Raw genomic sequence first — 25,873 nt, 5'->3', positions numbered from 1 at the left:
CCAATTACGCTTCCAGTTTCTATCAGTTTTTAGATAGTCAACGTTATTTGGAAATGCAGGACAGCAAAGGTTTAGACTCGTCCGAATACAATTTTGTACAAGATTGGCCTGTGGAATGCAAGAAAACCCGAATTTTGCAGAAGAACAAAAGTGCACAAGAACTTAACAAACCTGAGTATGATATAATGTAATTGTTTTTTTTTTAATAACGGTGCGCCTTGGTTAGGTTAATGGGCGTATATCACTACATAATTTGGTCGACTTCTCCTACTACCTTGTCTTAACTCCTTACTTGTTTTTATTTCTGTTGAGCCTAAAAACTAAACGAACGAATAATGTTTACGAAATACAGCCTAAGCAATAATATCTTCATTGGACATATTTAACTAAAACTTGCTAGTAACTACATTTTTTCTAAAAATATACTGTAAAATCGGGCTTCTTACATTAAGGATATTTAAGTATGAAATACTTAAAGTGAGGTATAGGTAGAATGCAATAACTTGGCGAAAGTGGACTAATTTCAAATGTTAATATACTGCAGAATGCAATCCTGTATGAAAAAGAAAAATGCTGCTTCCTTAATTAAACGTCAGCTAACTTTCCAAGATCGCAGTGTTGTTTCTTCTGCTGAAAAAAATAGTTTGGTTTCACGAAACCGATTTTACTCTACATCAGCTTTGCAGGATAATCAACTTAGAGCAAGTATTCAAACCAAAATGTAAACACTTTTAAAATTAGTTTTTAAAAAAAACATCGTTTTAACTTCTCAATTTTAACTAGACAACTTAACCTAAAATGTATTAGTATTCGTTGAGAATTTGTATTACAATATTTTATTCAGTTATATTTATATTCAGGGACACTGAGTCTAAAAACAATTCTCTAAAACAAGAGGTATATGTCTTACCCCCAATGATGCTTCCCAAAATCAAGGATTCAAAAGATTTTGACTTCAAAGCAATTAATGCCACCAAAAAACCTACTCCATTTATATCGCCATTTCATTTTAGTGCGCATGCGCGAAGACGCAGGGCGACTCTGACAGACGAACGGTTAAGAAAAGCAAGTGTTAGTCAATCAGATTACAACAACAGCAACATTACATAAATTTTTAAAAGTTATATAAATTAAACATACGTCCTGTGGACATATTATTTTGAGTCTTATCTTTACTAAAAATGTATAATATTTTTCTTAAAGAAAACAAAATCGATTTATTTTTTAAAGTTTTGCTAGTCAGTCCCAAAGAAACTAGGCCTACTTAGTACTGGGTTTGTTATCGTCTCTAGTTTAACTAAAAAAAAGTACATAATTAAGGTTTTTATTTCTTTCGTTAATTAAACCAAAATTTAAATCTAAAATTCTTGTCCAGCATCCTATTTTTTAAATTTCGTTTTATGCCTTGCATTAAACTGCAAATTTAGATAAGTTTAACGTAGTTAACAAAACATTTTCTACGTTGCTTAAAAATGATAACAATACATTATTTTATTTTGTTGTAAAAATCACGAGTTGGGCGTGGCTTGTTCTGCTTCGTCGATGCCTTCGTTGTTTTCGATTACGAAAAAGTAAACGTCTCCCAAAGAAATCATGCATTCTGCCAGGCCAACAAAAATTAATGCGATCTGACAAAATACGACTGTTTCATATAATCCGTTTACTATGCTTACACCATTTTCTGCATACTCTTCAATCATACTAGCCGAAAGAACTGAGATCTGACTAAGCAATACAGCCCATATAATGCTAACAATGCATAGAAGTGCAGCTACAACCGCATTTATTAGTGTAAAAAATACACAAAAAAATGCCGAGTACTTTCTTAGGCAAAACTCCAATTCCCATGCCTGTTTTCCGCCATTTTTTCCTTCGTATACACGTTGTTCCCAATAGCCGTATAGTCCGGTTAAAATAAAAACAACCCCGCTAATTATACCCTGGCTAGCATGGGCTAATCCAGATAGAAAATAACGTTCACCTCCAGCTGGCAAGATGCATATTAACAGAGCTACCACGTCACACAGCAACGTTGCCACTCCTATTATGATGTGCATTCTTATCGCATACACATGAATGTCACTTTTCTTGGTATTTATTTCTTGAGGTTCGTCATCAAACTGAGTAATTTTAATCACCGGTGTTTTTTGTGACATTGTGGATTTAATTTAGGCTTTTTATATTATAAAAAAGAATTAAAACATTCTTTTCAGTTGAGAATAAAATATTTTTAATCGTTATAGTTTTTTTTTATCTATTATTTCTATATTGGTTATGACGTCATAATAAAATAAAACCGATTCATTTAGTTTTCAGAAAAAATTTAAATACTATATTTTAATATATTTGCATATAATCGCTTACAATATGATTTAATTTAATATTGCCGTCTAGAAATGGATGTCCCACGTGCTATTAGAAAGCGCATACAGTAAGTATATTACTTTAATAAAGTAAGTGTTATATAATGCCGCTTAAATTCTAATAAATGTAAATTGGAATAATTTTTACTTTCTTTTTATTTTGTTTTATTTTAGGCACATTAAACCCAGTCGACCACAAGCTCCAACTGAGTATAACCTTCAATACAAAACTTGGCCCCTTCAACCGTTTACTTACGATACTTTTCGTGTTTCAAAGGTGAAAAAGAAGCCGAAACAGCACATAGTTGAGCACATACAAGAAGTTGTAACATCCCGTCATGACTCCGATTCAATTAATGCAGAATCGGTAGTAAGTTATACATTAAGTGTAATTAATTAAAATTGCTCGCCAGTAATTTTGCAAACTGAAGACTTTGTCGATGCAACTGAACTTATCATACGCGGGCGTAAAGTTGTGTTTATATCAAACGTTAAATCGTTTTTTTACTGTAGGTTGTTCAGCAGAGTCGTTCGGAAGAGTCTCCCAGGAATAATGGGGATGACACTTTAAATTCTAGTCCTCCATCTGTGTGTGGCGTTTCTTACCCAAACAAAACCCCACTAAATTCGGCGCTTCTTGCTAAAACTGCCAAGATATTCAATCGTCCGATATGTAGCGATGCAAACAGTAAATCTTCTGCTCAATTAGAAAGATGTTACAGTGCTCCTCAAAAGCTAACTTGTCCAGAGAAAGCTTTTACAAACAGAATGAAAAATCTGACTCAGATATCTAAAGGAAATTTTAAGGGCTGTGAGTACCGTCTCGCAACTCCGACAAAGCGACAAGCATGGTGTGCAAACAGCAAACACGCAAACAGCTTAAGACAAAGTGGGAATACTACTCCATGTAAAGCAACACAAAAAAGGGAATCAATTAAAATTCGGGATCTGTTTACAGCATTGAAAGATATCGATAATAAAGGTGAAAATGATGCTTATCATGAAGAAACGAATTGCTTGCAAGATTTGCCATCAGAACGATCAATTCCTGTGAACAAGTATGTTTCTTGAGTTCAACGTTTAAAACAAATAACATGTAACTTACGTTTTTTTGTCAAGGTCAATGCATGTTGATTGTTTTCAGGGTTGCAAGCGAACAGGTGGTCCCGTTTTCTGAGTCTCGACCTTCAACACCACGAATAAACAGAGGACCTCGTTTAAGCTGCGAAAAACATTTGAAAAAACCTTTCTCGTCTAAAGAATTCGATAAAACCACTTTGAAAAAAGTTTATCCAAATTTGTCCAAGACTGATATTCAAAGACTTAAACAAACTTACAAAGGCTTAACAGGTATAAAAAAATCATTTAAAAACAAAATAGAATACGTGTTTGAAGAATAGTCTAAAGTTGTTATGGGATATTGCTTCGGCGAGTGGGTATATTGCTTCAATATAAAACATTTTATATAACCTAATAAACATTTTAAATTAGAACCTAGCGGACCAAAGTCGCTTCTTAAGGATGGATCCTCTGCTGAAGAAATTGCTCTTTACAAACAGGCAGCTGCAGGGTAAGCAATAAACCAAAATTCTTAGTCTAAATTATATGAAATTATGGACTCCAATATGAAATTATGGACTCCAACTTTTTCAGCATTTTACATGAAACGCCAGTGAACAAGGATTTTACGACCTGTTATAACGCGGACTATCGCAATTGGTTTGCTTGTAAAAACATGGAAAGTGCACCAGGTGCACATAAATCCGATGCAGGGTCACCTGTTCAAAGCCCACGAGCCTTGAGTGATGGTAGATATAATATTTAACTGTAAGGTAACTAAATTAATATTAAAATGTGATTTTGTACCCTTAAGTATTTGCGCTATATTGTCGTTACAATGATTTAAAGGCAATTGCGAAATATATTAAAAAATTGTGAACATTTCAGATTTGATTTCGCAATCCAGCAATGGCCGTTCCTCTACTTCAACCCCTGTATTGAAAAAGATTTCACCAGAATTTCCTCGAATGTCACCAAGAATTACTCAAACGCCTGAGGAGCTACACATTGCAAAACAGCGAAGTGAAGAAGAGAAACAGAAGTAATTGGAGTCAAAAATTAAAAAATCTTCATCTTTTTTATTAAATAAAAACTAAAAGGTGGTTACAAAAAAATGAAATGTGGTAAAAATAATTTTATCTTCAAGAATCGTTAGTGAGGCGGATGCAATCATAGAAGACGAATATGATCAGTTATTTCGGTGCGAAGGAAAACGAAAGATGTGCGTAGATGTCCCAAGGCCACAGTTTAAAGGGTGGAATACAAAAAAACCTCCAGTCCCAATTTGGGCGGATAAAACCGTTGTTTCTTTGGGAAGGTATATTAACTTATTTTTTTACTTTAATAATGTATATCTGTATTAAGGCAATTTTTTGTTTATTTTTTTTAAATAGTGGTCATTGGAATTTGCCTTTAAATAAAAATGACGATTGGAATTTGGACTTGGACAACAAACAACGAGGGCGCCTGGCTTTTAAGATTCAAGAAAAAAATCGAGGTAACCTTAAGCTTTTTGTATTTTTTTTAGCTAAAAAGTGTTTTAAATAAAAGTCAGTGCAATGAAAGGCCATGAACACTTTTTATATACTAAGATATGAAACAATTTTTGTATAAAGGGAAAACACAGATTGTAGTTGTAAGCCAGAGCTTGTGTGTTAATACTTCAGAGTTGTTAGTAATCTTTAATAATATTAACAATTTAAAAATAATATTAACATTTAAAAATTTGTGAAATTCAGGCGAGCATAAAAAAGAAAACCTAGTTAAGAAAAATAAGCAAGAAGGTGGAGATTGTTCAGACCCGTTTTTAGCAACCTATTACCCTGACATGCGTACGACGGCCAGTTACATGACTGAATATTCTCGAAAATTTCACCCTTTTCCGGTTCACCACAAATCACGCCGATTTAAATAATTTAACAACATTTTTAATAATTTTAGGTTTTATTTGGTTATTAAATAATACATTTGCAAGCTACAGTAAAAAAACAAACGCACTAATACTGTATTTATTAACTTTTTACAAAATAATGTTTAAATTTGTGCTTATCAAAATTATGGCTTTAATAAAAGTTGAAAAAACTTATACAATGCGTAGGTTCAATAAATACTTTTTACTAATAGAATATTACTTGTAATTAATATAAACTATAGAGGAGTTGCCAATAAATATTGACAGCAATACGTTAAAAAATATATAATTTACTGTTTTTTTTTATATTTAGTTAAAATATATTACACGCATATGCTTTAAAACTACAATTTTACATAAGTTATATGCTAAGAAGAAATATAATCTTCTATGTCATGGTTGGGATGCAAGCCGACAACAACATTGTCCAACCAGTTTTTAATCATGTCTTCGTGTTTAAGTCTAACATTTGAATTATTGTTATCAAATCGCCAAAGATTTTCTTTCGTTAATTTGCTGTACATAAAAGAGTCTATAGAAATCACCGACGCTTTGTCGCTGTCAGTAGAAGACGAAGTGACGTAATCGCGCGATTGCGAAAATTGATATTGCCGGTTGTTGAGACGTTGTTTTACAGGCTTGCGCATTGTTGGTATGGGGGACACTGTATTGTTCTGCAACAAATAAGTAATTGTCTGTACAGAAGTCATAGCCTGCGAGGCCTCCCTTGCTAGGTATGGAGGCCGTGCTGATTGTCATAAGCATTTTTTGTGGCTAGAAAAACCTGATTAAGAATTTGGTATTTAACTGGCATAAATTTTTTTTTTTTATAAATTTTAACTGATATACAGAAACAACTTTTTACCCTTTTTTGCCTGCATTTGTGGTGTTATCTTTTTTGTAATGTAAGATTGTCTGAGTGAAACATCTGTTGATGCATCTTGATAAGTACCACTATTCTCTTTAAGCTGTTTACTAATTTCGGCTTCATGGCAATTTTCCTTACGTTTATACTCTTTTTGATTGCACGTAGAGTTTTTAAAGGGTAACATTTTTTTCACTGAAAATATAAGCATGTTTGCAATATGGCACTCAATGTTTAATTATATTTTTTAAAAAGACTTGCCCCCGATTCCTTACAATAACATACCTGGCTTGATATTTCTAACTCTGTCATAGCAAGTCCCATGTAATAAGTCGTCTTCTGAAACGTTCGAGGCAACGTTCAGTGTCAAGGAAAGTCGTCGAATCGTTGGCCCTGGCAACTTTGATGTGGAGCGAGCGGTTTGGGGTCGGGAAAGAGTTGTTGATGGGTAATGTTTTCGTTCAGTATTTGCGTTTTCAAAATTAGATTTTCGACTTTGAAATAATTTTTTAAAGATGTTATTATAAATTGATTTTTAACATTGTGTTTGAAAGGTTGGTATTGTCGATTTTAAGAAGTGAAATAGCTATTTAGGTTTTATTCAAGAAATTTTCCAAAGGTAGTATTTTTAGTAGTAATAATTATGCAATGGGAGTAAACAAAATTTATTTATAAAACTAGTAAAACTTTCATACTTACGAATAGCTTTTATGTAGAGTGGCTTGTGTACCGTACGCTGCAAGCACAACATTTCGACGAAAACGCCCCTCTCCCAAACGCACTTTACGCTCTCTGCCGGGCCTCATTCGGGAATGTGACGTCATAAAGCTGTCGCTGAAGGCTGTGCGGTTGCATGGTTCTAAGTTTTTAGGAGTTATATTATGCTGAAGTATTCGGACTGGTGGTGTAGCTGTCCAGCAAGCATACCGAGGAATTATTTCGGGGATGTTATCTTTAAAATAATAATTAACTTTAGTTAACATAGGTATTTTCTAATTTAATTTGTTTAAATTTATGTTTTAAAATTTACATATTTAATTTACCTTAAAGTTATCCTTATAAGATATGCATATATTAAAATATTGAGCTGGTCTAAAGTTAAAAATTGGCCACCTAAGTCAAGTATTTCATGGTGGACCTACTTGTGCTTTTTGTGGATCTTCAAAAGCTTAAATAGCCTTAAGTCTGCTTAATTTATTAAAACGCGGCTGTTGCCAAATTGCGCATCTGCAACGTTTTTTTGTTTCATTATTGAGATTAACTGTGGCTAGGTTGGTCAACTGTTAAAAGTTATTTTATATTGCAGCCTAATATGTGGGTTTTATACTGTTTGTATGTTATTTAGATTTATTGCTTTTATAGAAAATTAAAAATGTGTACAGAATTCTTTCAGCGAGTTTAATAAGGTCGTAAAGTATAATAAGCAGTTTGGGGTAGTGATAAATTTGATAACATGTTAAAACTGATTTTTTTAAAAATGATTAAACATCAATTTCTTTTTTATTTTTTTTATTGATTTGTTTGCTAAGACCCTATGTTTGCGTTAAAAAAATGTTACTTTGCTATATAGAGAGAGAGTGGACTGTCACAAACGGAAAACACAGATACTTTTACAGTAATTTATATGTGGTATGATTTACAGTCGTAGAATGCGCCACTCACAGCCTTTTCTGCAAGCATTCGCGAAACACATAGAAACGAACAAACAATTAGCATAGCAACTCTGTTTTTAATTATTAACAAAAAATTAATATAGACCAAAATTTATATTTTTGCGCATTATTCTTTTTCTCGATCATAAATTATAAAAATATAAATTTAATACGATTCTGTACTCCTTATTTATGATAGGTCTTATGGTTAGTTATCACTTTAGTATGACTAGGTAGAAATAAGTTGTTATAATTTACATAATTTAAAAAACATAAATATTATAAAAAATACCTTTTTGCAGGCCTAGCAAAGGCATTTCATTTTAGTGTTGGCACAGAGTTGCCCCATAAAATATATCTCATATTACTATATTAATTAAGCTAACGCTCTATTAAGTTAAATTTCTAAATACACTTTTAATTAATGTGTAACAGGCTTATTTATTTAGCTCTTATCTTGCTTTTCATTTATTTAGCACTTACCCTTTTTAAATAATTAACTGGTGCAATATGCTTGCCTATTTAACCGATACCGACGCGCAACCATTTCTAGTTTCTTTTAAGCCAAAAAACGCACAACAGTTGTGCGGATAATTTTTTATTTACACCAATAACGGTTTCACTTTCAACATAGAAAGCAAAACTGTTTGAACTACTTCACTTACTCTTAACCTGTATTTGTTTTCAAGTATCGTCTGAGTAGAAACTTGGCAATCGTCAAATGTAAACGAGTATTAAGTGTGTACATTTGCTAAACGGTAGAATCAAACATGTTATGTAAAATGTACTTTTTCCACGTACACAACTCTTTACTTAACATGTTTTTCATCTAAAGGCCATTTTTAATGTAAGACGTGTAAAAAATCCAAGTTGTGTTAGAATTAAGTTTAAGAATCTAGGATACATGGTTTATTGTGTTGATCATATTGATATCAAACATTTCCCATTTAAAAACATAAAAATGCCATCAATGTAGTACACATTAAAGAATAAATGCTTAACATAACCCTGTTTAATGAATTTGCAACAAATCTTAGTTTTTTTTTTATTAAGAAAAAGGTTAATCACAATTTGGAGTTACATTTTGCTGTACATTCATTCGTTGTAAATTGCTGGAAATGGCCAGTACTTGATATCTTTTACTCTAAAAATGAAAAAAATTACAAAAAATTGTCCATTTATAACGACAACTTGTGTGAAAACAGTATAACCACTGTTTAAATTGGGTTGTTAGTTTTTAGTATTTAATTATTGTTTTCAACTTACAAATCCATTCCACAAAATCTCATATTTTTGTCAACAGAAAGAATTGTTTTCATGTCTTCGTCAGATAAAGAGAAATCAAACACCTTTAAGTAGAACATAAATTCAAAACAAGTCCAATAATTTATAGTTTTTATTTTTTTTTTGCAACATTTATATATGTATGAAATCTAAACTATTATACCAAGGGCAAATCAACATAAGGCGGATTTAAAAATGCCTTATAAATGTCTTATTATAAAAAACCTTTGAATTTTCATGTATTCGCTGTGCTTTTACACTTTTCGGTATTACAATAACCCCTCTTTCAATTTGAAATCGTATCATAATTTGTGCCACCGTTTTTCCGAGTTTTTTTGCTAGCGCAACTAAAGTAGGATCTTCCATAATAACTGGTTCATCAGGCGACCCCCTGAAAAGTTCAAGAAAGTTATATTAAATGAAATGCAAAATTTGGAACTTTTTAAACTTTTAGATAACAGTTGGCTTAATTTACTTTAACTAACAAATTTTACCAAGGTCTTTGTGGCGAGCCCAAAGGACTGTAAGCGGTGACAGCAATACCATTTTTCTTGCAAAAATCGATTATTTCGGTGTTGCACAAGTAAGGGTGAACTTCGATTTGATTGACAGCTGGAACAACGGAACATTCTTTTATTATTCGCTTTAATTGAAATTCATTAAAGTTCGAAACGCCTATGCTCTTGGCTAGTCCCTCCCTTTGTAATTGTTCCATAGCCTAATCATAAGAAATTCGTGACAAAATGACGCATTTAATATTTGACGCACTATAATAAAATTGATAATTGCGTGATAAAAAATGTATTAATTACCTTCCATGCATCCACATAGTCAATATCAATAACCTTAAATTCGTTTTTTTCGTTTTTTGGTAATATTTCGTTTCCGTTTCTCTTCAAAATACGACGTTGTTTTAGGTTTTTACTAAATTGCTTAATATGTGGTTGCTAAGATAACAAGACTTTAAGTAGTAGAGAGGTTACCTCCATGGCCCATGGCCAGTGCATTAAATAAAGATCAACGTATTTAGACTTGATCAACCCAAGTGTGTCCAGCAAACATTCTTTAACGTCACCAGCTGCGTGAAATGTGCTCCAAAGCTTTGTGCAAGTAAACAACAGTCTTATTTAAAGCAGTCAGGTTTTAATGAGTTGACCGTTTGTTTATTAAAAAAAATTGGGACTCGATTTTGCAAGTTATAGTAGATACGTTTAATGTATATATAATTACCTTGCTGGTAATAAAAACGTCCTCTCTTTTAACTTTTCCTTCTTTGATTTTTGTTTCCATAGCCTCGCCTATTCCAGCCTCGTTTTGATACACCCATGCGCCATCAATGTGCCTGTATCCTTCGTCTATTGCGATTTCTACACATCTTTTTATCTCCTCTTTAGGCGTCTGGTGATAAGTATTATAAAAATTAAATCTTATTTTTTATTGTAAATTATAATTTAATAAAATCTATAACACCCTTTACCTGCCATGTTCCAAATCCAAGTAAGGGCATCTTTTTGCCATCATTCAAAGTAATGCTCTCAGTTAAAGCCATTTTAATTTTACAACTTTAATAGTAAAAAATTGAAAACAGATTTATGTTACTGTACTGTGCGCCTCAAAAACTTTTCGGTATGAGTAAGCGTTTTTAATGTTTGATTATGATCACTGGTGTGTATCTTTCCAATGCAAACAATCTTCATAGTGTTTCGCGTTAACGCACGATGTAATAGCAATGTTGCATGTGTTATCTTGGCGTTTGCGTGTAGGCATTTTTGTATTGGATATATGATTGTTTATGATGTGCTTTTCTGCTACCTTTTGACAAATTCTTACATATGTTTATTGTTTAAACTATAGTATATGAAAATGGTGTTACATGATACAATACAAAATTTATAAATGTTAAAGAGAAATATAATTTATATGACAGTAAAAAACAATTAGGCTAACTTTTAAATCGTTTTTTAAAACAAACATATTTTTTTCTAAATAGCTGGTTAAAAACGATGAAAGTATTATAACTCTTGTTGTCTAGGTGTTTGTTGTTGTGAATTTTAATAAGTTTATTAGAGTTTAACAATTTTATAAATATACCTTTTACATACCCTATTATGTACTAAATTAGCCTATTCGTAATTCATGAAAATGGATAACGGTGCTAGTCTGCGATTAAGCAAATACAGTGAAATCAAACAAAAAATCGATTGAAATTCATATATGCAAATCTGGTGTGCTTGTAGATATGTCTACAAATGCTATGTAATTGCAAAAAGGTAGGAAATTATTCAGTTTCTATAAAATTTTATTTATGAATTGTGATGTAAAGTTAAACATAATATTTCTAATTTCTAATAACATATTAGCTAGACGCCAAAAACTCATGTTCATACTTATTTTCGGTTATTTTATGATTTGTTTGAAGTTAAACAATGCTGTTTGCGCAGCAAGCCGTTTTTTTAATAAAAATTCCAATCAATATTACAACTTTCATTTTATAATCAAGTCTTTTAAATTTGTTCAAGCAGCAAAAAGACGATTTTGTTCAACAGCTTTAACAGTTAACATTTGTGATTTAGTTGTTATATTGTTTGTGCGCAAAATATGACTAGATTTTATTTTTTGTTTTACTTTGTGTCTATTCTGTGTTCAGTTCAAGGTAAGGTTTGTGTAAAAGTTTCATTATTTGATTTTATTTAAACCTATGTCTATTAGATATAGTGTCTAATTTAAACTATTATTGGTTAAAAACTAATCGCAAGGCAGTATAGCTTATATAACGTAAATATAAACACATTTGGTATTTACGCAAAAGCAAACAATCACATTGTAATAAATAAATATTAATATTACTTGAAAGCTTAGTTGTTTTGTTATTAAAATATAATAAACTTAGCTTTTTATGTTCATAACTGTTTAGTTCTTTTTGATTTGCAATTATTATAACATTTATATATATTGTTTATTTCTCTAAACAAATGATTTTTCTAATTTTTAGGCGATGATTGCATTTATGATGGAGAAACAACAGGAGAAGTTCATGAAAGTGCACCAAGTGGAACAATGGTATTAAACGTGACCTTTATTAATGGGACAACTGAGCTTAGTATTGAATTGATGGAATACTTTGAGCTAAACGAGACAAATTTAGTTATTAAACCAAATGTTACAGTAACTAGAGATGATGGCATTAACTTAATCATTAGTGGCACTGTTACATGCAATCTAGTAAGTAAATTTTTTTAACTAAAAAAATGGTGTTAAAGTAAATAATATAAACAAAAATTAAGTAAAAAGTCAAAACTCTCAAAAAACTACAGACCCATAAATTATTAAACTGTATTCAAAAACTAAGCCTGATAGTAGAAACTTTATATTTAATTTTGTTTTTTATTTCAATAGACAGTTGAGAATGTGAGCATCACAATCATTCGAAATAATCTTAGTCCTCCCATGATGAATGGTGACTTTCAAGTTAGCGTGTATGAGGTACTAAATGTTGTTTCGCACCAAAAAGTATCATTCTTGATTGCTATTTGTTAGCTTTCGTGGTACCAATTTTAAACTTTCTAATATAATAAATGGCAGAGTGGTGTAGTAGTAAGAACAATTACTACACACACCACATAAGGTCTTGGGTTTAATCCCCACTGCTCTCATACTGTAGTGCCCTTGAGTAAGGCACTATAAACGTTATGAACTTCTGCTGAGCCAGCACCTAATCAGCTGTATAATTATCGTGCAACTATAATCCATATTATCCCAAACTGGGATATGGGTCTAAGTAACTGATGTCACAGGCAATTGAGACTGGGTCTGAGTAACTGATGTTACTCTATGTTTAAGTCGCGCATTCGACCTTTCCACATCGAGAATAAAGATATATATACATAAAAAAAAAATTACAAACTAATGTTGAAAATTTTATTTGTTTACTTAATATTGATAATAAAACTAGTTTGATAATAAAAAATAGAATAATAATAAAGCATTCTTATTAAAAGTAGTATGCTAAAAAAAAACTTTTGCTTATACGTTGTAAAAAAATTTTTTTAAAGATTTTTTAAATTTTTAAATCTAAATATTTTTGTTAAACAAATTTTATTTGTGTTTTTAGATTCTTAAGCTTAATGAAAGTGTGATGAGTATAAATGCAACGGATCCAGATGTATGTGATGTAACATTTTCAATCTCGGATCAAAATCCTGCTGGTTATTTCGGTTTTTTAGCTCCAAACAGTGGAGAGGTCGTCACGATTAAAAGTTTGCAACTTAATTCAGAGCATAGAGAAACTTTTCACATATTTACCATGTGGGTTAATGTTTGATGTCTTTAAATAAAATAAATCAAGTAGTTTTTATAGAGATTGTAAATTTTTATGCTTACATATGGTTCTTTAAATGCAATTTAAATGCAAAAATGGTATACATCATAAACCTTTTATGGAGTATAGGTGTTTGATTATTAACATATATTACCATACCCAAATATGGTGATGGTGTAGATATATTGACTAGACTTGTCCAAGGTAAGATAACTTACAACAAAATTAGCTGTTTATTGGAAATTTACGATGTGTGCACAAAAAGGTCATTATACTATCGCACTTAACTGTTTACTTTACCAACAAAGTACTTTCTCATTTTGCAACTCTTTTTTATTGCTTTTTTGTCTTTTTTTTTTTTTATTGCTTTTTTGTATTTAGCCTTTAATTTAATTTCAATAATTATTATTTTGCAGTTTTATTTTTTTCTTGGTGCTCTTTTGTTTCATTTTGGATTTGTAAATTAAATATTTATCAATTTTTGTTATTTGTTTAATATGTTCGTTGGTTATTCACCGTACTGGTATTATTTGTTACGAAAAAACATTTTAATGTTTATTTTAATATTTTAGTACTGCAACTTCTATTGGAACAGACAACTTGGGCAACCCTTTAACACAGTCTTCAGACGCTGTAGTTACTGTAACTATTTTAGTTGATAACCCACCACAGTTTTTACCTTGTGATTCAGCTTTAGAAGAATGTGGTTCTATGGTTTACTTTACCTCAGTGAAAATTGGAAGTTTACAGGTTTGTCTAATGCTTATTTGTGTTATTAGGCTTTTTTTTTTTCTTTTGGTATATATCTTTATCCTCGATGTGGGAAAATCAAATGCTGGACTTAAACATAGAGTAACATAAGTCACTCCGACCCAGTCTCGAGTTGCCTGTGGCAGTTTGAGATATTATAGAGACTATAATTGCCCGGTAATTATGCTGCTGATTAAGTGCTGGCTCAGCAGGAGTTCATACCGTTTATAGCGCCTTACTCAAGGGCGCTACAGCATGAGATGAGTGGGGATTAAACCCATAATCTCATGTGTGGTGTAGCAAGTGTTCTTACCACTACACCACGCTGCCAAGCTTGATGCTTGATTTCTATGTAAAAAGATCCTATGTAAAAAGATGCAAAAAACTAACTGTTTTTAATTTATTAATTATTAAAGTTGAGTGAATTAAAGCCACAATTAATTGAAGCTGAAGATATCGATACAGAAATAAATGCTACCATATCTTACAGCTTTCTGAAAGGTAATTTTTTGTTGGTTAATCTAACTACACTACCAATAACAAAATTTCATTTTTTAATTTTTAAATATTGTTTTCTGGTATAGGTAAGTATATTTTGTCGCTAACCCCATTTTTAAAAATTTTATAGGCAATCCAGATGATTATGAGGACTATTTTACAATTAATGATACAACAGGTGAGGTTTCTATAATTAAACCAGTTTTAGTCCCGGGTTTGTATTCTATTACTGTGGAGGCTTATGAAGAAACTGGAAAAAGCAATTTTGCAACTCTTTCTGTAAGATTTTGTTTACATATTGAAATTAATTAGCTAGTTCTTTTTTACTCTGATAATATTGTAGAAAAAAATAATCGTTACTTATCTAAGTTAACTTATTTTTTTTTTAATTTTTAAGTTTTAGATAAACTTTTAAGCAACATTTTAATGATTAATTTTAAAATCATTATCAAACTTGGTAAACTTAGTTACATTGTTCTTTTTTACTTTATTAATTTTAAATGATGTAAAGTTTTATAAAGAAAAAAGGATTTTTTGTTTGTTTCCATAAAACATTAACTTTAATGGTTTCGATAACTTCTCTTGTTTATTTTAACTTAATTGACTAAAAAGGAAAAAATTATTGTATTTTTAATCGATTTCTATTTAACATAATTATGAACTACTTAACAATACCCACCTATGAATTTAAAATGGTGTTTAAATTTAGCAGCATCAAGTAATATTGGTTTGTTAAAAATAGACGCTATATATCAAGTCAATATATTACTTTATTAAATAGAATATTAAAAGACATATTTTTAGGTTGAATGCATAGATACTGTACCAGTAGATCAATTTTCAGGTAAGCTTTTTTTGTTATAACTGCATCCTAAATTTTATTTAAAATCAATCATAAAAAAACAATTATTATTTTTTATTTAAACTTAAGGTATAATTTCTATGATATAAAATTGATGTTTTATCAGTAAAAAATTCAAATAATGTTTAAATTATTTTTTTAAGGGGTAATACTCTAATACTTAAATTTTTTTAATTTAGATTCACTTGCAATAGGATTTATTTCAGCCTTCAGTGTTGTGACTGTATTACTCATTATTGTATGCATTATGTATTTTTGCAAATTTTTACGAAATGACTCAAATAAAGAATCACACGGACTTGAAATGGGAAAGAACTATGAGGTATGTGTAACAATATTTTTAACTTAATTAATGAAAATCAAAATAAAGTTGCTAAAATCTTTAAGATAGAAACTAAGCATTATTCCGTAAGGTCTTTAGTTTAATGCTGCTGCTTTTGACATCTGTAAAAAAGGCTTCCAAAACAGAATTCCCTTTTTGCACAAATAGCAATTAACAAGTTAACATGTAGCCATTAACAATTATTCAAATATCTCAAGTCAATGAAAAAAAAAAATAGATACATTTGTGGATGTTATGTGGTAGTGTTTAAAACCTTAAATTTACCCCATAAGGTTTTTGGTTTAATCCCTGCTGCTTTTATGCTAAAGCACAGTAAAGTCTGTGTTACAAACAGTAATTCAAACTCCAGATAAGCCAACTGTTTTGTCAAATCTTTTTTATATTCAAACTGCCACAGTTAACAAGAGAATAATCAAAAGTTCATTAGCATCATTAGGCAGTAAATTTGGCCTTTTCACAAAATTATTTATTTATTCCCCTAAAGAATATTAGATGTTAAATAAAATTCAATGAACACAAGTATTTAATCTTATATATGTTAGACTGCAATCCCAAGAGTTTCAACTGCTGACACACAACAACCTCATCAATATGTTCACAATATGCAACAACATAATGATTATAGACATGGTCACACAAATAGAACCTTAAGTGATTTAAGTCGTAAGTTTAAGCTTTTAAATACTTAGGTTGACTATTTATTTAGATTTTCTTGGTATTAATTATAGTTGGTTTTATAATTTTTTTTAAATGTGTTAAAAATATATTTTGACTTTATATTTTTTTAATTATTAGATGCAGTACAAATGGAGTAAGTATTTTTTTTATGTTTAAACTTAAAATCGACCTTACTTGTTAAAATTATATGTTTTTTATGTCGTTTGTTAAATTAAAGGTAAAAAAATTAACATATTGTCAACATTTTAAAACTAAAAATACAATATTACTAAATTTTTAGTGAAGGTGAATATGTGATGCCAAATGCTGAGGTAAGTTAATACTTTTTTTATTTCTAACCATATAAAAAAGATATTTTGATTTGACAAATTTTTTTTGCAATTTTTTATAGGATCATGATGACCAGATATATCAGAACACTTGAAAGTATTGAAAAACTGTTTAACAACTTTGCTAACTTAATTTAAAATTAATTAGTTACAATTTTCACAAAATGTAAAATAAAAATAATTTAACAGTATATATATTAATTGGTATTTGCCCTAACAACCAAAAATCATTCAAGTGAATAAATATTTACCTGAAAACCCGAAATTAAAAAATAATATTTTACCAACATTTTGGTTAAATTTTTTGAATTTTTTTAAAAAGGTTCTTTCTAAAAAATAGTTAAAAATTAAAAGAAAATATGTTATTGTCACAGAAATAAAGTTTGTGATTAAATTGATATTCAATAAAAAGGTTTTACTGTATATTAACAGAATTACAACTCAATTACCTTGCTTGCTTTAAAAAATTGTGATAAACATTTTTTAACTACTTGTTAGTTTTATATTGTTTGCTTTAAATTGTATAAAATACTTTTTTATTCATATGTATACTTGTACATTAATTTTAGCTAGGATATTTTGAAAGCATTTTCTTTGTTTTTAAACTTTTCTAATATACAACACTTAGTTTTATTTTCAATAAAGTGAAATTAAGAAGTATTGTTATCTGTTTTTAAAAAAGGCAAGTTTACACTTTGTTATAATTTACAATGTTTGCTAACTACTACTTTGTTAAAGGTATTTTGTAGATTAAAATTTACGAGAATTCAAAGTGTAGGTTATACTAACGCTTTACAATGCATGTTTATCTATCATGTTTGCAATTTTTTTTTCAAACCGATGTTTTTTATATTGTATAACATTTGTTGACCTAACTTATATTCTATCGTGGGCTTAAATGTGTTTGTGACTTAAAAAAATTACAGAATTTTAAGGAAGAACCTTAATATAAAACACTTCCTAAAAACAGAAGTTGTTTTGAATATGGAAAGGTAATCGAAATATTTTTCTAGAAGGTAATAATGGTTCACTAATAAATCAACATCTAAATAGGTAATTTGATTTTTTATTCTTCTACTTTTTTAACAGGTTTTGTGTAAAATTTTTATTTATAAATTGACACATTGTATCTATATCATAAAAATATTTGATTAGTTTATTTTATATTATTTCTAAAATATTAATTAAGTTTGCTTTAGGTATAGATAAACATTTTTAAGATTAAATTAAATATTTGCTTTAGCTCCTCACAATTAATCTGTTATCATTATTTTAAACAGGTTTTTTTTTAAGTTGTAGTAATTGCTGTCATCAAATCTTTTCCTAGATTAATGAACCTTGTTTTTTGTTTGTTTGTTTGACAGTTATCATATAAATATATATTAAACTAAATTCATAAATTGTGACTTTAAGTTGAGGTCTAAATTAACTTTCTAAATTTTTGTTCAAACATAAACACATGCTAAATACTAATTTAAAAAACTGTTTTGTTAACATCTGTTTTGTTGTTTACACATTTAAACAAAAAATTGATTAAGTTTTTTAAATCAATGTAAAAAATTTTCAGAAGTTTTTTTATCAATTATAATAATATAAAGTTACTTGAAAAATAGAAGTACTTTTATGGATGTGTTGCATAAAGTGTTTGTTGTATAAAATTGTTAATTGTTTATATAAAGAAAATTTTAAACTTGAAATATTTGTTTATTAAATAAATAAACAACTTTTAAGGATAAAAACAATAAAAGCAAATAATGTTATAAAATAAAGCAATATTAAGAACATAGTTTTACTCATTGGTTTTAAGTGTTATTGCATGTTAATTAAGTTAAAGAATTTCAAGTGTATTTGTTAAGAATAAACAAAATACACCAGGTAAGTGTGTACTTATTCAGCACGGCTTCATAGAAATGGTGTGCTGATACTTAAAAAAACATCAAATTTGTTAATAATTATGCAAAGTTTGCAATATTATTTAAATACAAATAGTTTTTTTTATATTTAATAGTTTTTAAATTTATTTGTTTTTTAAATACTAGTAATGTATCTCATTTTAAGGAGCATAAATTTTAAATGTATTTATTTATGTTTACTAAGGATTAGTTGTTAGACTTAACTTAACTGAATTAACTTATTACCATTTTTATTCTGTGTAAAAGGTTATGACATAAAATTTGGTTAAATTTGAAGTAAAAAATGATTCGTTTTATTTTGAATTTTTATTTATTATATATAATTTTTTTTACTACAAAAGGTAAGGAATTTTTGACATTTAAATTAATAAATTTCTTATATAGTATATAAAACAATTTAGTCTCCTACATTTTTTTAAAATAAAATTTTATTTTTTGTATTATTATTGTAGCAATGTATACTAGTAAATTTTTTTAGTTAAAGTACATTTTTTTATTAATAAAATAACTACTGGCATAAATATTAAAAAACAATATGGTATCATATTTAAATAAATGTTTTTTTTAGTGCATGCATGCTCATCTTCATTTATGACTCCTGGAAATGTATTTGAAGAAGCTCCTGCTGGAACTTTAGTATTGACTATCCGTAATCCTTCAAGTGATAATTTAACTTTAGATGTGGATTTGTTATCTTTTTTTAATATAACACCTGCTGGTTTAGTGATTAAAGATGGTGTTACAATAACCCGTAATGATAATCCCATTGAAGGTGGTATTTTATGTGAGAGCAGTACAGAAGCCCCTTCTGTAAGTTTTATTGTAACGGTGTACACATAACATTGATTTTTTTAATTTCATTATTTTATTTCTAAAATTTTTAGGAAAATAATGTTCGAATAACTGTTAACAATATTAACAAGAGCCCCCCGATATTGGTTATTGATCCAGCTAATTCAATTTTTATTCCTGAGGTAATATTACAATTTTTTTTATAGATAATAAAATCTTAATAAATCTGTCATAAACGGTTTTTCAAATATTTTTAGGGTTTAATCAAAGTGTTTTAATTTTTATAAATATCTTGTTAAAATAGATATTATTTTTTAGTTATTAAAAATTTGTACCATAATGTTTTTTTATTCTGAAAATTTTATATTTATATAAAATATTTAATTCTTGAACTAGCCAATAATGCTTTTATATTATATTACAGACAACTAAAGTTGGTGATGTTGTGGCAAATGTTTCTGCAACAGATCCGGATGTTAATTCATTTTTTTATGAAATTGTGGACGAAGCTCCTGCTGGATATTTTCTACTGAATGAAACTGGAATACAATTAAACCAATCTGTTTCATTAGATTATTATCCCAATCAAACCCTATACATAATTTCTGTGTAAAGTTTTTTTAGCTTTTTTTTACAAGTTATCTAATTATTTTTTTTAAATCAAGTAATATATTTATTTTAACACAATGGCTTTTAATTGATTTTAAATGTTTATCAATGTATGTTTAAAATTTTCAGACAAGTGACATCATTAGGGTTTGATAGTCTTGGAGATCCACTGGATTTAACTGACACTATTGATGTAACTATTAACATTGAAGATATTGACAATAATCCATTCAGCTTTAAAGGTTGCAAAGATTATGGAGAAATTTGTTTACCCCCAGTTTACAAAACAACTGTTAATACTGTTAATACAGTGGTACCTATTACTTGTTTTTATATATAGTATTATCTTGTTTTATTGTTAAACTCAAAACTGCAAACTTAATTTTGTTGTTAATAATACTTTTTTTTAAAGTCCAATTATGACTAAAACTTTAAATTTTTAGCCAAGCAATATCTTTAAATTTTTTGTGTTAGGTTAAGACTATATATCCTGAGAACATTACAGCATTTGATTCGGATCCAACAGTTTCACCAATAGAGTATTCATTCATAGGAGGTAAGATTGTATTACAGTAATAGTAGGTAAATGTTGTACACTATTTTGTTACAACTGGATTGTTGGCTTGCAAGGTTTATTATGTCACTTAACAAATATAATATTAAAATACAGGTGTTTAATTTTTTTATTTTGTTTTTTGTGCATTGATGACAGCGAACATTAATTTGTACAATAAATATTACAGTAATGCAACAGAAAAAAATAACAAATCGATTTAATGGTTCAAAACATACCATAAGTATTAATGTTTACCTAAATGTTTTAAGTATGTTATGGCACGGTCACCCAACCCAAATACTGCTTGTGCAGTTATAATAGTAGTGTAGCCAATCAATCTAGCAACGAATATTTTTCGACAAAAACCACAGTAACAAAACTAAATAGGAAAAAAATTCTTAATCATGCATAAAATTAATAAAATATAAAATTTTTTCTTAAGGTGATCCTGCTGACTTTGGCACTTATTTTTCGATTGGTTCTTCAAGTGGTTTAGTGTCAGCTATATCGAATATTTCATCTGATTTTAATGCTTCTGAGTTTACCATTGTTGTAAGAGCTTACCAAGTAGATACAAATCTGTCTATTTATTCGAATTTAATTGTAAGTTTTGTTTGTATTTTTATTGTCTAAACTACTTTTGCCTAATTTTTACTTTATTTGATTATACCAATAAAAGAACCTGAATAATTTTCAATTAAGAAATTACATGATTAATATTTGTTTGTTGTTTTTTAGTATATTTTTGAGGGCATAAAACAATACTGATATTTTTCAAATAAAACTTTTTTATTGTTGAATTTTAGCAGCAAAAAGTTTAAATTTATATTTTAAATGTTATTAAACTTAAGTGAACTTTCACATTTCCTAAGTGTAACATTTTTAAATAAAAGATTTTTCTGTTAATTTAAAACATTTTCTGTTAATTTAAATATTAATCACCTTAAACCTTTAAATATGTGACATTTTTTTATAGGTGGAGGTATTTAATACAAAGAAATATTCTGATAACTATTCAGGTATATTCTGCTAAAAATTGATACAAAGTCTTTATATTTGACAGGTAGCTTGGTGTAGTGGTAAGAACACTTGCTCATACTTTAGCGCCCTTAAGTAAGGCGCTATAAAGGGTACGGACTCCTGCTGAACTAGCACTTAATCAGCAGCATAATTATCGGGCAATTATAGTCTCTATAACATCCTAAACTGCTAAAGGCAATTTGAGACTGGGTCGGAGTAACAGTTGGGACTCTATGTTTAAGTCGCGCATTCGACTTTCCCACATCGAGAATAAAGATATACAAAACAAAAAAAAATTATTACAATTTATTAAGTTTAACTAAAGTAGGGATAAAGAACAATTAGTAAGGTATCTCTTAATATATTTTTTGATAGATAAATTTGCTATTGGATTTCTGGCTGCTTTTTGTGTTACGCTTTTTGTACTCATTCTTGTAATTGGCATATTTTTATACAACTATATTACTTTACAAAATGTCAACAAAAATGTATTGGTTCCACCAACAAAATATAAGGTTTGCATTAAACTGATTATTAGTAAAATTAGTGCATGTTTTTTAAAAAAATAGAATAACTAACGGAATGGCATTGTTTTAAACAAACTGACTTAAGATCTATAATATCTACTGCATGATAATAAAATTTAAAACTAACAGGGCAAATTTAGAATCAATTGGATTAACAAACTTGTGTATTAAATTAGATAGAAAACAATTATAAAATGGTATTAAATTCGAAGTGTAATTTATGAGTTTTTTAAATAAAAGCAAACAGTATAATTAATTTAAATCATACATTAAATGTATATAAAAATATTTATTATATAATATCATGGTAGAAACCACAACCAACGATTTCAACCGCCGGCCATCAACAAACCCAACAGGGTAATAATAATGGTCATGACAATGTTGCATTCAGTGATATTAACAGTAAGTTTAATACCAAATAAATATTTTTTGTATTTTAAATATCTAGGTTTTACTATTTATTTTTTTTGGTATTATTAAATAAGTATTAATAATATTTTTTTTTAATGTTGATAAATATTTATTTTTTTGATTATTAGGTGCAAGACAAGATGGGTAAGTGTTTTTGTTGTTGAGTAATTTAAATTTTTATAGAATAATTTTTGTTTAATTTAACGTTTTTTTTTGCTCTAATGTTGTAAAAACTTATTTTGTGTTATTACTTTATTTTAGTGAACATTTATATGAGCAACCAAATCTATCAAATGTAAGTATAATTTACTTTTTAGGTTTTAAATTTTAGATAAAACAAGCAAATACTTTGGTATAGCATATTACTACATTTTTTTTATAAAAACTGTATTTTTACAGAGTGCTGATGAACAGATATATCAAAACACTTCTTATAAAAATAGTGAACATCAATGCTAACTCAATTAAAAACAAAATGTATTTGATAATTAAAATATGGTTTACAATCGTTTAATTATTTATATATATATATATATATATATATATATATGCTTTTTTCGTTTAAGCTAACGTTTTTATATTAATTATTAAAATACACAAAATGTTATGCTAAACATAAGAAAAAATATAACCAATTTCTTCATAAAACTGCTGTAGTTCAATTTAAAAAAAAAAGAAAAATTTTTACACGCAATTTAACTCCACTTCGTAACGATGGTACATCATACATCACTGATGACAAATTACTGCAAAATAGACTTTTTTATTGTTTTTTTCGCGCGCCTTAAAGTTTTGTAATGATTTTATTTTAATTAAAGTTTAGATTGTATATATTGTTTGCTTAAACAAACCTAAACATAACGTGAAAATTGCTTGAAACAAGACAATCAAGCTGTAAAATCTTAGGCTAGTGAGCGTATACCCGACTTTGTAAGGCGCTCACAAGCTTTCAATTATAAAATTGGTGGTGTCATTTTTACCTGGAAACTCAATATATTGTAGCTTGTATATTTTTTTCTGACACTTTTGTTGATGTTCTGAAAATTCGTTTTAATTAATGTTTTTGATTATTAAGTTTGAAAAAGGTAGGTGTCTTGGGTTTGTTTTAAGCGTATACAAAATCTTACGTGCAATTAATAATAGTGTTGTTTGTATATAACAAATATAAGAAAATGTACTGGTGTGTTTTATATTATTAGTAAAAGTTGTCGATATTATTATCTACGTGAAAGGCTTTTTTGCTACACCCCCTATCAATGTAATTTTTTAACATGCGTTGTGCCTGAAATATGGCGTCGTATTTAGTGTGCTTTTCCTGGAGCGTTTTTTTTACCACGAGGAAAGTTGTTGGATTGTTACTGCATACGTTTTGTAACATTTGCTGATAATTTCTAGTGCGTGTTGCCTGACGCGCCCGTTGCGGTGTAGACCTCCAATAAATGCTTTTTGTTTAGGGCAGTGTAATTAGGCCAGTCATTTGACACTGTCGGTCTTATTGATTATAACTTATTTGGACAGTTCTGACTTGAGTGCTTGGCGTTTAGATGTGGTTTCAATGCTTTACCTATCGAAGATAGCGTCAAACGAGCAAATTCACGTAACGACGTTACTTGCACTACGCATTTGCAAGATTAATAATTTTTTATTTATTTTTTTGACATGCAGATTTTTTCAATTTTTTTATATCTCTTAAAGGTTATTGATTTTTATAAAAGAAAGGGTTGTTGTGACGTGTTTTAATTTGTATGTAAAACCCAGGTTAAGGAGGGGGCGGGTTAGTGTGGCCCCTGATGCCATAACCAGTACACTCTACCCAACAATGTTATAGCAATGTAAGGTGTTTCTAATTTTATTGCTTCAGAGTGACATCTTGTGGACAACAATTTCACAAACTGTAAAGGTTAGTAGTAATTTTTATAAATTGTTACAACCAGAAAATCCTTTTTCTATATATGTATATCCCATGTATATTAATGTAAATGGTTATATTTTTATTAAAGAACACTACAAATAAAAAACTAAATTTTATTTCACTTTACTAAATATTTTTTCGGACAACATATTATAGGCCATTCAAATAAATAAAATAATTAGGTTTTAGGTATCTACTGATAGAAATACTTTATTTCTATTTTTATTTAAGGATTGGTTTTCTGTATCATTATTGGTTTATAAAACTGGTATAATTTGTTTTACTCAATAATTCTTTAAAGTTAGTTAAATGAAAAATTGGTATGTTATCAACTGTGAAGCAAGATCAAAAGGTAGTTAAAAATTAACAAAAATTATTATTTGGTTTTATATAGGCCTATGTATATTTATGCCAACATAGTTGAATTTGTCATTAATATTTATAAAGACAAGGCGAAATATTTCTATAGACCATGATAAAAATAAATAATTAATTATATTTTAGGTGTAAGCCTAAAAAAGTTGTTTTATATGCCATTGGTATTTAGTGTTATTTATTGCATAATAAATGAAAAAAGAACTCTTCTCTATGTAAAGTGTATTTGTTCAAAATAAACAAAATATAATAGGTAAGTGTGTACTCAAGGTACACAGCACAGTCTCATTGTTTATTAATGGTGTGCTCGTAGGCAACAAAATTCTTTTATTTTAGTTAATAATTAAGGCAAGGTGCGTAATACAGTTTTAATTAAATAAAAAAATTACAGTGCTAATATAAAAATGAATTTTTATTAAAGTAAATGAGAATGTAAGTTTGAATTAAGCATCAATTTCCAGCTTTAGAAATTAAAAATAGTAATGTTGCAATAAATATTTTCATAAATAACTAGAAATATCTTGTTAAATTACTGATATTTATTTTTAATGAATGTTGGTTGGGTAAAATGTATTTTTTTCTATTTATGTTAATTCATATGGTTTGCCTGGCTAAATAAAACATGAATTTTACAATTATTTTGACAAATCAAGTGTCCTTATTAAGTGGTACTTAACTATTATCATTCTTTTTTTGTGTGTTAAAGAAGTGTAGCGTGAATTCCATTTAGATTTCAAGTACCTAGTTTAGTGAAAAAGATTGGTTTAATGTGTTGCAAGTGTTTTACGGACAATATTTTTTATTCTATGTCAGGTTAAAAAAATCTAAAACTTAATTTTACA

At 28.5% G+C, this 25,873-nt stretch overlaps 2 protein-coding genes and 1 long non-coding RNA gene across 4 annotated transcripts; 1 reads left to right on the top strand and 2 right to left on the bottom strand.

The window, feature by feature from the left end:
• Positions 1-5,369: 5,369 nt before the first annotated feature.
• Positions 5,370-8,364, bottom strand: LOC145745756 (uncharacterized). 2 transcript variants are annotated; one of them, XM_082563914.1, is made up of 5 exons: positions 8,144-8,364; positions 6,899-7,151; positions 6,485-6,693; positions 6,200-6,394; positions 5,370-6,118 (listed from the first exon to the last, which is right to left on the bottom strand). In XM_082563914.1, the coding sequence occupies exons 1-5, from the start codon at positions 8,166-8,168 to the stop codon at positions 6,090-6,092; spliced, it is 711 nt and encodes a 236-aa protein (XP_082420040.1). In that variant the 5' UTR covers positions 8,169-8,364; the 3' UTR covers positions 5,370-6,089. The 2 variants fall into 2 exon arrangements, with proteins under 2 accessions (XP_082420040.1, XP_082420039.1); XM_082563913.1 differs by having other exon boundaries at positions 5,370-6,008.
• A 471-nt stretch (positions 8,365-8,835) lies between these two features.
• LOC145745147 (aldo-keto reductase family 1 member B7-like) lies at positions 8,836-10,754 on the bottom strand. The gene is made up of 8 exons (XM_082563143.1): positions 10,613-10,754; positions 10,366-10,533; positions 10,119-10,235; positions 9,948-10,028; positions 9,630-9,853; positions 9,361-9,526; positions 9,118-9,200; positions 8,836-8,995 (listed from the first exon to the last, which is right to left on the bottom strand). The coding sequence occupies exons 1-8, from the start codon at positions 10,682-10,684 to the stop codon at positions 8,947-8,949; spliced, it is 960 nt and encodes a 319-aa protein (XP_082419269.1). The 5' UTR covers positions 10,685-10,754; the 3' UTR covers positions 8,836-8,946.
• Positions 10,755-16,478: 5,724 nt separating this feature from the next.
• Positions 16,479-17,039, top strand: LOC145746255 (uncharacterized). The gene is made up of 4 exons (XR_014281300.1): positions 16,479-16,569; positions 16,702-16,717; positions 16,865-16,895; positions 16,976-17,039. It is a non-coding gene; the product is annotated as an uncharacterized LOC145746255 (long non-coding RNA).
• The last annotated feature ends 8,834 nt before the right edge of the window (positions 17,040-25,873 follow it).

This window comes from Corella eumyota, chromosome 3 (assembly GCF_963082875.1).
Source record: "Corella eumyota chromosome 3, kaCorEumy4.1, whole genome shotgun sequence".
In the NCBI taxonomy this organism is placed as follows: domain Eukaryota; kingdom Metazoa; phylum Chordata; class Ascidiacea; order Phlebobranchia; family Corellidae; genus Corella; species Corella eumyota.
The sequence above is the reverse complement of the archived record's forward strand: the minus strand, read 5'-3'. Positions and strand labels throughout refer to the sequence as shown.

Bases quoted from the DNA above. Each gene is read 5' to 3' on its own strand.
- LOC145745147 (XM_082563143.1), bottom strand. From the start codon at position 10,684: ATGGCTTTAACTGAGAGCATTACTTTGAATGATGGCAAAAAGATGCCC. The intron at 9,854-9,947 runs GTAATTAATACA...TCTTATGATTAG, and splicing joins ACTATGTGGATGCATGGAAG to GCTATGGAACAATTACAAAG. The intron at 9,527-9,629 runs GTAAAATTTGTT...TGAACTTTTCAG, and splicing joins GGCTCGCCACAAAGACCTTG to GGGGTCGCCTGATGAACCAG.
- LOC145745756 (XM_082563913.1), bottom strand. From the start codon at position 8,168: ATGCCTTTGCTAGGCCTGCAAAAAG. The intron at 7,152-8,143 runs GTATTTTTTATA...ATTATTTTAAAG, and splicing joins TTTGCTAGGCCTGCAAAAAG to ATAACATCCCCGAAATAATT. The intron at 6,009-6,199 runs GTAAAAAGTTGT...TATTTGTTGCAG, and splicing joins ACAAATGCAGGCAAAAAAGG to AACAATACAGTGTCCCCCAT.